A 12,037-nucleotide genomic window follows, 5' to 3' on the forward strand; every position below is an offset into this window, starting at 1 on the left:
CTTTACACAAAGGAGACAAAAGTATCCTCATAGCAGATGACAAAACCAGGAAGTTCTTGTACTGTGGATTGCACAGTTTCTGGAAAAGCACAACTGGTCCAGTATACAACAAAAATTGTCTTAATTCTGTAGCTTTCCATTGTCTGTACTCCATTAGGGACCGTGGCTTTCTGGAAAATGTGCGTGGCAGACTTTGCCTACACTGTTTTAAGTGATCTGAAATGGCAGACAGAGTAGAAGTAGGAACCCGACACTGCAATGGTCCCTTAATCCACAGGGCAAGTAATTTACGTACAACCCAAGCAAATTAAATGCATATAGTCTAAGGGAAAGGCTGAAACCATGCCAATGCCTAGCTCTTGAAGAGGTGATTTGGAGTTGTGGTGATCTTCATCTAACATTTCTTCAAACTGAGAATCTGATCTGAGACTTGAATCCATATCTGGAAAAATAACTTTCCCATCAACATAAACACCATACTGTGTACAGCGCTCACAAGAACTGTAGCCACCATGACCTTTGATGCATTTTAAATAAGCTCTAGCTGGGGTGTCACAGATAAAAGCATCTGGAAGGGGTACATTGAAGTGTTTTCCATTGAAAACAATACCAGTTTTTGTGACCTTTTTTACATCTTCTATAAAATCATGCATGTAGTCGTTCACCGACTCAGGTTTGCAGGGACCAGCATATATACCCATCATGAAAACATTTGCTTGTGGCAGTTCAACTATCTTACCTAAAATAGGCCACAGTTGCATATTAGAGCTCTTAAAGAAAGGCAAACCATCAACATTCACACGAATGGTTAATGTATCAGTTTTCAGTTCATGTTGATTTATCATTTTCAGTTCTGACAATACTGCACTTTCAAGACCAAAATGGTAGTAACTTCCCCTGCCAATCTGTTTCACTTCACAGTCTTTTAATGTACTGAGCAAAGTTCTGGGATCCTTTGGCAAATCTAGACCAAGCTCCAAAAGCATGGTTAAGAGCTCTGACAACACAGAATGAGACACATTTCGGTTTGCTGCCCATTCAGCAAGTTTCCTCTTAGCATCAGAGTTTGACTCCACATCAGGAAAGTCACAGTTTTGTTCTTCATCCGCTTCACTATCCATGTAAAAGTCATTACTATTAAAATCCAGAGATAAATCTTCATCCAAGCTGTTACTCGAATATTCCTCTACATTGTCCTCTGCCTTGTTGATAGTCTCATCTTTATTTTCTATATCTTCAATATTTTCCACTGCTTCATCCACAATCGAATGTTTGTTCGCCACATCTTCAGTGTATTGCAAAGCCTGGTCCACGGCCTTCTCTGCAAGTTCCACAGCATCTAAAGCAAGGCTCTGTAAATGCTGCTGAACTCTAACTTTAATTCTCCTTCTCCTCGTCCGTGATTTGGCAAGAAGGTAATCCATTTCACTAAAATACACAGAAGATTGTGGGCAGAATAGAAGTGTGAGCCATTTTCACACATACGGCAATCCAAAAAATTGCAGAAGATATTCTGAAGAGGAATACAGTAGCTTGCAAAAGTATTCACCCCCCTTGAACTTTTCCACATTTTGTCACATTGCAGACACAAGCAGGAATCATTTTTATTGGAATTCCATGTGAAAGACCAACACAAAGTGGTGTACACGTGAAAGTGGAATGAAAGTCATACATGATTCCAAACATTTTTTACAAATAGATAACTGCAAAGTGGGGTGTGCGTAATTATTCAGCCCCTTTGGTCTGAGTGCAGTCAGTTGCCCATAGACATTGCTTGATGAGTGCTAATGACTAAATAGAGTGCACCTGTGTGTAATCTAATGTCAGTACAAAAACAGCTGCTCTGTGACAGCCTCAGAGGTTGTCTAAGAGAATATTGGGAACAACAACACCATGAAGTCCAAAGAACACACCAGACATGTCAGGGATGAAGTTATTGAGAAATTTAGAGCAGGTTTGGGCTACAAAAACATTTCCCAAGCCTCGAACATCCCACGGAGCACTGTTCAAGTGATCATTCAGAAATGGAAGGAGTATGGCACAACCGTAAACCTACCAAGACAAGGCCGTCCACCTAAACTCACAGGCCGAACAAGGAGGGCGCTGCAGAGAAAGAGAGAAATGCAGCCAAGAGGCCCATGGTGACTCTGGACGAGCTGCAGAGATCTACAGCTCAGGTGGGGGAATCTGTCCATAGGACAACTATTAGTCGTGCACTGCACAAAGTTGGCCTTTATGGAAGAGTGGCAAGAAGAAAGCCATTGTTAACAGGAAAACCATAAGAACTCCCGTTTAAAGCCTCAAGTCTTTAAAGCAATGTGTCTCGTAATTTCTGTAGTTTTATGTAGTGTTGTACTTTTTTTTTTCCCTAAAGAGTGGTTTCTTAGCAGCTAACTTTTCACTGAGACTATTTCTTATGAGACTTCAGTGAGCAGTTGGTGGATCAACTGAAGGGCAAGACGGATCAGGTCCTGTGTCAGGTGTTTGCTGGATTTCTCAAGGACATAACTTTCAGACACTGTCCATCTAAATAGTTTTAAGCCTATGTAGAATGTTTAGCTTATTTTAGAGTTTAGAAATGTGTTATCATAGAATGTAGAACTATTGTAGAGACATTGATACTGCCCTTAAAGTAATAAAGGCCTCACTGTGTCGTGAACTTAGGAGTAGATTGTAGGAGACCTCTCCCCCACTGAGTGGAAATTCCCCAGAGGATGTTTTAGGGTGGGGGTCTCAACATTTATAACTGTGGTCTGAAAGGGAGAGGGGTTTTATGACCTCTAGGGAGTTACCTACACCCACAGTGTTTTAACTGTCACGCACACACATCCACACGCACACTCACTCATGTGCACACACATACACACAGGTATGCGCACACAGTCACACACGAGCACTCACATAGACACGAGGGAACGCGCACATGTAGGCATTCATGTGCTCGTGCACATAGACACAGACAGAGTTTGCAGCACACCGTAGGGGGTTTTATGATGGGGTCACTTCTATAAAGCTGGCTGTAACTAACAAAGGGATGAAGATTTGCTGAGGGACACTGGCCTCGTCTTCCCTTCTAGAAGTGCATGCTTAAATGAAGATGAATAAAGATGAATAAAAGTTTTGTGAAAATGACTACTGAGTCCGGTGCCATCTCTGGATGCTCGACGAATAAAAGAACCGGGGTAAAACTGATTTCGCAACACCTACCAGTTTGATGTTGTTGGAAAAGTAAAAAACAATTTTTTTTTAAAGACACACTGCACACCAATGTTGAGATATGCCAAATCTTCCCCTAGTAGCACTTAAGGAATAAAGCCTTTGGTGAAATAGTACAATTTTATGTCTGGTAAACTGTGTTATCTTAGGCCATCGGGGTAACATTGTGCTGATTTTTTTTTTTTTTTTTTTTTTTTTTTTTTTTTTTTTTTTGGGGGGGCGGGGGGGATTGGATTAAACATGCAACTATTTTGCTAGTAATAACTGAAATGAGTAAAGAAATCCAACAGCCTATTTATACAAGATAATTCATAATTTTATTGAGGGGGGTTATATTGGTTGGGTGTGATCATGGGGGGGGGGGGGGGTTATAGCCCCCCTAACCCCCCTGGAAGATACGCCCCTGTCTTAGGCATTTTTTATAGATTGAATCAAAGAAATGGGAACAAATTGTGTTTCGATGACAGGCTGGTAATAAAGTGCCTAAACTTACAATTTAAAACTGGTTCTTTGCTAAGCTAAATACAACACTGGTTCCTCCTGTAAGTTTAGTATCTTTTTTGGGTTTGAATAATTCATATGATTACGTGATTGTTAAAAAAAAAAACATTTGAAAATGGTCAGGTGCAAGAACTGGACTCGATATAAGTGAAAAAGCAACCAATGTCCAACTTAAAACATTTAAGGAACTTTAAAAAGGTTGGAAAACTGTCAAGTACTAGAAGTTCTGGGACATTAAAACAAAATACAGAGAAATGAAGCGTGGCTCAAGACTTTGCACAGTTCTGTAAAACTGAGACACAAAGATACTGTACTGTAATAAATATTTAGAGCATTAGCATATACATTGTTGGAAGAAAAAATACATGTGAAGTCTTCTAGGTGGTAATAGATAACCGAGGGTCTAGTCCTAAAACTCAGAGAATGCAGCAGCTGAATGAAGCTTTAAAACAGCTAATGATCTATAAAATTCAGCTAATAACTTAATGCTTTTTTCTCTTTGCACTTAAAGGTTAGGATTTATCAAACCGTGCTTCAGTGATATTTAAAAACTCTTGAGAACAAACCAAAATGCTGAGGAAAGGTCTGTATTTTTGTAGCTGTCTCAGCAAGGAAAGATGACTCTGGTTGATCGATATGGCACACTGACAATGGCTCTGAATAATGAAGATCACTGGTGCAGTCATGTGTTAATTAAACTCAAGGCAACACAACCAATCATTTATATTGAACAGGGATAAAGTGTTTCATATTCAAACAGCACTGTGTTAATCTTAATGTCATATCTCGTTATATAACCAACATTATCTCAGTTGACATTTTACAAAACCGCTCAGTGAACAACCTGATGACTTCAAAAGAGAGACTGTATTTCTTACACTGACACTTTCTTATAACTAAAATTACCCAGATAAGTATTTTTTCTTCTTTTCTTTTTTGTTTAAAACAAATGAAGACAAAGGAAGCCTTCTCATTTAATGCAAGTAGCCATTTTTTGTTCGTGAGAGGACACCATGATACAGCAAAAATAAACGCAATAACTCTTGAAATCTCTACTGCAATTCCAATGGAATTATACCAGTTCCATCCATTCTAAAAATAGCACAACACAAAACACGTGAAAGGCTGGTGTTTATGCCTTGACAAATCAGAGCAGCAATATTAGGAATGTGGTTTTATTGTTTTGGCTGCCAAGTGCAGATTCACCATGGTGTAGTGCTTTATGTGTCTGCCTAGCAAGCAAAAGGTCCCTGCTTTGATTCTAGGTGGAGATACAACAGGGATAAAGTGTTTCATATGCAAACAGCGCTGTGTTAGGATGGACGTCTATTGTAGAAATGAGCCAAAATCAAAGATATGGACCTGTCTGACAGGTGCAGGGTCCCTAACCCCATTGCATGTGTAAGCAATCAGCTTTTAGTCTAAACTGTCATGTTGATGTTGTTATAGACATCAAAATACCCCCATATGTGGTGGCTGTAGCTCAGGAGGTAGAGCAGGTTACCTACTGATCGGCGGGTTGGTGGTCCTTGGGCAAGATACTAACCCCAAGTTGCTCTCTGATGCATCCATCGGAGTGTGAATGTTGTTAGAAAAGTTTAGAGTCAGGGCTTGTGAGAATGGGTGTGATTGGGTGAATGTGGCATGTTGTATACAGCGCTTTGAGTACTCCGGGAGAGTAGAAAAGCGCTATTTACCATTTATAACTTAACCTTGAATGCTAGACTCTAATTAAAGGTTTGTTATCCTGGTAAACTTTTCAATTCAGTTCGATTCAGTTTTATTTATATAGCACCAAATTACAACAACAGTTGCCTCAAAGTGCTTTATATTTTAAGGTAAAGACCCTACAATAATAATAATAAGGTGGATGAAGCGCCTTGAGGCGACTTTTGTTGTGATTTGGCGCTATATAAATAAAATTGAATTGAATTGAATTGAAGATGCTCAGTTGTAAACAGTAAAGCAGTTGCTCAATCAGTACTACGGAAGCGTTAAGGACTTGGTTCTGTGCCACTACCTTTACTTGGATTCTCTTATCTTTATCTGTATCTGTAAATCAACAAAAATGATATTGATTGTGGATTTTGAAGTTTTAGAGCAGTCAAACAGTTTTCCCCTTTTCTTTACACTAGTACCTTTGGATTTTCAAATTGTAGAAGATTTTAGAAATGCTAATGGAAAAAAGAGCCTCCATACACCTTAAAAGCCTTAAAATATTAAAATATGTTGAGTACAATGCGGGCTGAGGCCCAGTGTACACCACTTTAATGTGTTAAGAAATCCAGAGTGTGCATTGCCTAGAAACAGTTGCTAGGTTACGATTGTAAAATGTCTTTTCAGAAGACGGGTTTAGCAAACTGTTTTACTGGGGGTTTTTTGTTGTTTTTTTAACCACTTTAGGTTTTAACAATATAGTATTCATTTTTCATGGTACTTCTTGAAGGAAAACTTGATATATATATATATCCTATAATATTTAATAAAAGTTTGCTTCTTGGTTCCAGTCAATACCTATGTGTCACTGTTAGATTTGTATTGTTGATTGTCATTTATGCTTAGAAATATTTAACCATATATGCTTAGAGGTGTATAATCATTTGTAGATTGAAAGAATGTCTCATCCTAGGAGGTCTGTAACAGCTCTGTGTAGCATGAAGGGGGAGTGCGTTCACTCCCTCTACAGAGTGTTCCGGCGTAGATCACACCTCCTAGGAGAGGTCGTATCTTTTCTTATTGATTTATGGTATAGCAAGCACACGTATATCTGTTTAAGTATAAGAGCCTTTTGTTCAGATGGACCGCTAGACTCCTGGCACCAGCTTTGGGGAGTCTTCACAGGGTCACATCTGGATCTCACACACACACACACACACACACACACGGTACTCTTTGTGTGTATGTAGACGTCATATGTTAATGAACCGATGCATATTCATGTAACCTCAATAAAAGAACAGTGGTACGGGAGAGCGGGCGAGAGCAACTGGGGTCAAGCGAAGGAACGGCGTTTGTCCGGTCTCTCCCGTGCACGAGTAACATGAAGAACTTTGCCTACTCGTGTCTTGCTTCGCTGTGTAATTATATTGTCTTCAACGTTCCAGCGGATAGGTTCAAGCTACAAACCTATCAGTCACCATGCATTTAAAATGCGAGTGCAGGACTGACATTTTGTAATGTTCAGTTCAGTTCAGTTCATTTTTATTTCAAACATTTCAAACATGTGCCTTCACAATCATTACAAAATATCATTCCATTATTTGTTTGAAAAGGAGTAGGCTGAAGTATTTACTTATTTGTCCCTACCCCCTCAAGTTTTACCTCTCATTCATTTAATTTTTTTTTGTCTTAAATTAAACAAACAACATATGAAACATATAAACATATGAAGTAAAACAAAACATAACATACATAAATCAAAAACAAGAAATTAGCAAGCCCCACCACAGTATAGTTTCTTTCATATGAAAAATACAGAATGTGTATATTTGCAGATACACAAGTTATGGAAAAACAACAAACCAAAACAAAACAAAAAAACAACCAAAAAAGAACCGCAACACCATTACCAGCAACATTACCGTCCTGGGTTAACCCCGTTTTCTTCATTCTTATACTTATTTAAAATTAGGTTTTTATATTTTACTTTAAACTGTTTTATGTTTTGACTGTCTTTTATTTCTTCTGTTAGACTGTTCCATAATTTAACTCCTGCAATTGAGATTGACATAGTTCTTAAAGTTGTTCTAGCACTTTGTATTTTTAAATTCCATTTCCCTCTTAAGTTATACCCACCTTCTCTTTCTATGAACAATTTACAGATTTCTTTGGGAAGCAATTTATTTCTGACTTTATACATTATTTGCGCTGTTTTAAGCTTCACCAAGTCTTGGAATTTAATAGCTTGCATTTTGACAAAGAGTGCATTTGTATGGTCCCTGTACCCTACATTATTTATTAATCTAATGGCCCTTTTCTGTATTATAGTTATTGTTTGTGTGTTACTTTTGTATGTGTTTCCCCAGACCTCTACACAGTAGCTCATATATGGCAGTAGTAAAGCACAGTATAAAATGTGCAGTGCTTTCTGATCCAACATATGCTTTGCTTTTCCCAGGACGGCAATGCCCCGTGCCAATTTCCCCCGAACATAAGTAATGTGTGGCTTCCAACAGAGCTTGTGGTCAATGATCACCCCAAGAAATTTTATTTCATTTACTCTTTCTAAATATACATTGTCAACACATATTTCTACTTCGATGTTTTTCTTTTGGTTTCCAAACAACATAAATTTGGTTTTATCGAGATTCAATGATAATTTATTTATATCAAACCACTTCTTTAATATCGTTAATTCCTGTGTGATCATTTCCAAAACCTGTGGCAATTCCCCACCTGCACACAGTATATTTGTGTCATCTGCAAATATTACAAACTTTAAAATCTCCGATACTCTGCAGATATCATTTAAGTACATAATAAACATTTTTGGACCCAGTACTGAACCTTGAGGTACTCCACAAGCTATATCCATCAAATTAGATTTATATTCATTTATTTGTACATATTGTTGCCTATTCCCTACATAGCTTTTTAACCATTCCAAAACCACTCCCCTAAACCCGTACTTTTCCAGTTTTTTTAATAGAATTTCATGATTAACAGTATCAAACGCCTTCTTTAGATCTAAGAAAACTCCGAGCGCATACCTCTTATTATCCATACATTCCGTTATCTTTTCCATTAGATCTATCAGTGCCAAAGCTGTTGATCTGTTGTTTCTGAACCCATACTGACTATCTGTCATTAATTCATATTTTTCCACAAAACTGTCAAATCTTTTTATGAAGAGTTTTTCCAGTATCTTAGAGAACTGGGAGAGTATTGACACTGGTCTATAGTTTGTAAAATGATGTCTTTCACCGGTTTTGTAAATGGGAATAACTTTAGCAACTTTCATTTTTTGTGGAAAAACTCCTTTTTGAAACGACAAGTTGAATATATATTTTAATGGTTTTACGATACCATCAATAACTGTCTTTACCGTTACCATATCAATATCATTCCAGTCTGTACTGGTTTTGTTCTTAAGTCCTCTAACCATGTCATAAATCTCTTTCTCTTCCACTGCTCTTAAAAACATTGAGCTACTATTCCTTTCAATATTTTCACCAGTGTCCCTTTCTATTCCATCAACCTTTATTTCTTCTGCCAGTTTTGGCCCTATGTTTACGAAGAATTCATTAAAGCCATTTACTATCTCCTCCATGTTATTAATACTTCTTGTCCCTTCTATAAAGTATCCAGGGTAATCATTATTCCTTGTTTCATTTTTGATTATTCTGTTTAATACATTCCATATATCTCTTGTGTTATCTTTATTGTGTTCTAACCTTTTAATGTAATACTCTCTTTTACAGGATCTCATTATATTAGTTAATTTATTTTTGTAAGTTTTATACTTCATTTCAGTTTCTATTGTTCTCTTTTTTATGAATTCTCGATATAAGGTATTCTTTTTTTTGCTGGCATTTTGTAGTCCTTTTGTCATCCATGGTCTTCCTGCATAGTTGTGTTTCCTATTGATTTCAATTACTGGGCAGTTTTTATCAAGTAATGTGTTAAATGTTCTTAAAAATCCTTCGTAAGCTTTATTAACTTCTGTTTGTTCATATACAATATTCCAATCTTGCTTTAAAAGTTCATTTCTAAGACAATTTAAGGTCTTCTCTGTTCTTATTCTTTTGTAAATAATCTTATGTCCATCGTTGTTCACTTTATAATGGCAATTATACGATGCAAAGACTGGTAAATGGTCACTTATATCATTGATTAACAGCCCACTTTTTATCTTTCCTTCTATTATATTTGTAAATATATTATCTAATAGAGTTGCACAATGAGATGTTATTCTGGTCGGTCTTGTTATCAGTGGAAATAAACCGATGCTGTACATGGAATCAATAAATTCTTCTGTACTCTTATTATGATTTGGATTCAATAAGTCAATATTAAAGTCCCCACAAATAAACATTCTTTTCTGATTTATATTTGTAAATAAGTCCTCCATATTATCCTTAAATATCTCAATCTTAGATCCTGGTGTTCTATATATACAACTGACAATTAGGTTTTTCCTTTTTTCTATAATTATTTCCACTGATAAACATTCCATCACTCCATCAATAACAGTTGTCATTCTTCCCATTCTTTTGTACTTTAGGTTTTTATCAATGTAAAGTGCCACCCCACCTCCTTTCTTGTTGATCCTGTCTACATGAAGGAATTCATATCCATTTATTTTAAAGTCTTCTTCTTTTCCAGGAGTTATCCAGGTCTCCGATATGGCTATCACATTGAATGGCTGTTCAAACTGTGTTATGTAGTCTTTGATGGATTGAAAGTTTGCATATAAGCTTCGACTATTAAAGTGAACCATTGTTATACCCTGTTCTACCTTGAATTCCTTTTTAAGTTGCTCATTTGTATAATAATTGCATTCATTTGTCTTATTGTTAAAGAAATTACAATCAGGATCTATGTTGCTGTCATACATCAATGTCTTATTTTCAATATCTATATGAGTTGTTAGTTGAAAATTGTCAGACATCTGCGTTGGTTGTGCACTTGGACGGTCACATCATATTTAGCACTGCTTTGCATTTATCAGTTATATTTTTCTAGTTCAGTCATCTCTTTGATGACTAGAACCTTAGCCTGCTCTGGTGTTCCATTTAACTTAATGAATATTTTACAGTCTGACGTCCAAGTTGACTGTATTTTCTTCTGTTTTCTTAATATTCTTGCTTGTCTTGCAATGTCTGCATTTTTCTTGATTAGGTGTTCATTTAAATAAACATTTGTACCTTTTAGCTTTCTTCCTTGCTTGAGCAGTTCTTTTTTCTGTTTTCTATTAACAAAACGAATGATAATGGCAGGTATTTGATTTTTTCTCGGAAGAGGATGGCATCCTTCAATATTTTTACTGTCCATTTCTATACCTTTGCTTTTAAAGAAGGCCATTACCTGCTCTTCCAAAGAGCGTAGCTCTTGCTCGGGTGGCTCCCCTCTCTCTGCTGCTGCTACCCGTGCGTATGTCTGATGCTTGGTTTCCAGTCCTGTCACTATCACATCATTTACTCTTGAATATTGTTCCAGATCTGACACCCGTCCTTCCAGCATAGCAATCTTCTTGTCCTTTTCCTCGCTCTGCCTTCTTAGTTCTTTAATATCATCCATTAAATTGAGTATCAGTTTTTGTTGTTTTGAAATTGTTGTTATTTCTTCAGACATAAAGTTTAGGGATTTCTTTATGTCCTCCAGTTCCTCCTCATTAACGTTGCTCCTCTTAGGCGGCATCTTAACGCTCCTGGGCCTGGTGGAGCAGGAGGATCCTGGGCCTAGTGGCTGCTGGAGGATCCTGGGCCTGGTGGAGCAGGAGGATCCTGGGCCTAGTGGCTGCTGGAAGAGCCTGGGCCTGGTGGCTGCTGGAGGATCCTGGGCCTGGTGGAGCAGGAGGATCCTGGGCCTAGTGGCTGCTGGAAGAGCCTGGGCCTGGTGGCTGCTGGAAGAGCCTGGGCCTGGTGGCTGCTGGAAGAGCCTGGGCCTGGTGGCTGCTGCAGGATCCTGGGCCTGGTGGCTGCTGGAAGAGCCTGGGCCTGGTGGCTGCTGGAGGATCCTGGGCCTAGTGGCTGCTGGAAGAGCCTGGGCCTGGTGGCTGCTGGAAGAGCCTGGGCCTGGTGGCTGCTGCAGGATCCTGGGCCTGGTGGAGCAGGAGGATCCTGGGCCTAGTGGCTGCTGGAAGAGCCTGGGCCTGAGAGAACCAGGAAGAAGGATTTTTCGAGGCTCGCCAAAACTTTGTTCCGTCAAGATCCTCTCCTTCCTCACCCTTCCTTTGTCCAGTTCAGCTTTTGGGATTACTCTGCTGCCTGCGGTCACATAAGGACAGGACACACGAAGTTTCACCTGGTAAGTAGGTCCGGCATAATGTCAGAGATCAGTATGAAAAAGCCTTGAAATATTAAGTATGGCACACCTCTCTTCTCAGCCTCCACATTCTCTCCCGTGGTATTAACCACCAGCATTTATGGAAACACTGATATACCCTTTTAATAGTGATATGACAGCATCTTGATATACTTGTCAATTATCTAACAAACCTTTAAACAAAACAGGGAGGTAGAAGCTCTCAAATGACCTGTGCCATCAGGGGAAATTAACGCTACATGAAGCATTTCTCCAGGATCTGATTACAGAGAAGAGACAGTGTTTCAAATAACACACCTGCCATTCAGGTGAGACAATGCAGTTGTTCTTGGGA

General features: G+C 38.3%; 1 protein-coding gene across 1 annotated transcript; it reads right to left on the reverse strand.

The window, feature by feature from the left end:
- Positions 1-201: 201 nt before the first annotated feature.
- LOC146657066 (uncharacterized) lies at positions 202-1,898 on the reverse strand. The gene has a single exon (XM_085426906.1). It carries the CDS (start codon positions 1,422-1,424, stop codon positions 288-290), a length of 1,137 nt encoding a protein of 378 aa, XP_085283032.1. The 5' UTR covers positions 1,425-1,898; the 3' UTR covers positions 202-287.
- Positions 1,899-12,037: the final 10,139 nt, after the last annotated feature.

This window comes from Rhamphochromis longiceps, linkage group LG12 (genome assembly GCF_057381845.1).
Source record: "Rhamphochromis longiceps isolate RC_006_pf linkage group LG12, R_longiceps_female_GT1.1, whole genome shotgun sequence".
Lineage (NCBI taxonomy): Eukaryota > Metazoa > Chordata > Actinopteri > Cichliformes > Cichlidae > Rhamphochromis > Rhamphochromis longiceps.

Coding starts and splice junctions, on each gene's coding strand:
- LOC146657066 (XM_085426906.1), bottom strand. CDS start 1,424: ATGGATTACCTTCTTGCCAAATCACGGACGAGGAGAAGGAGAATTAAA.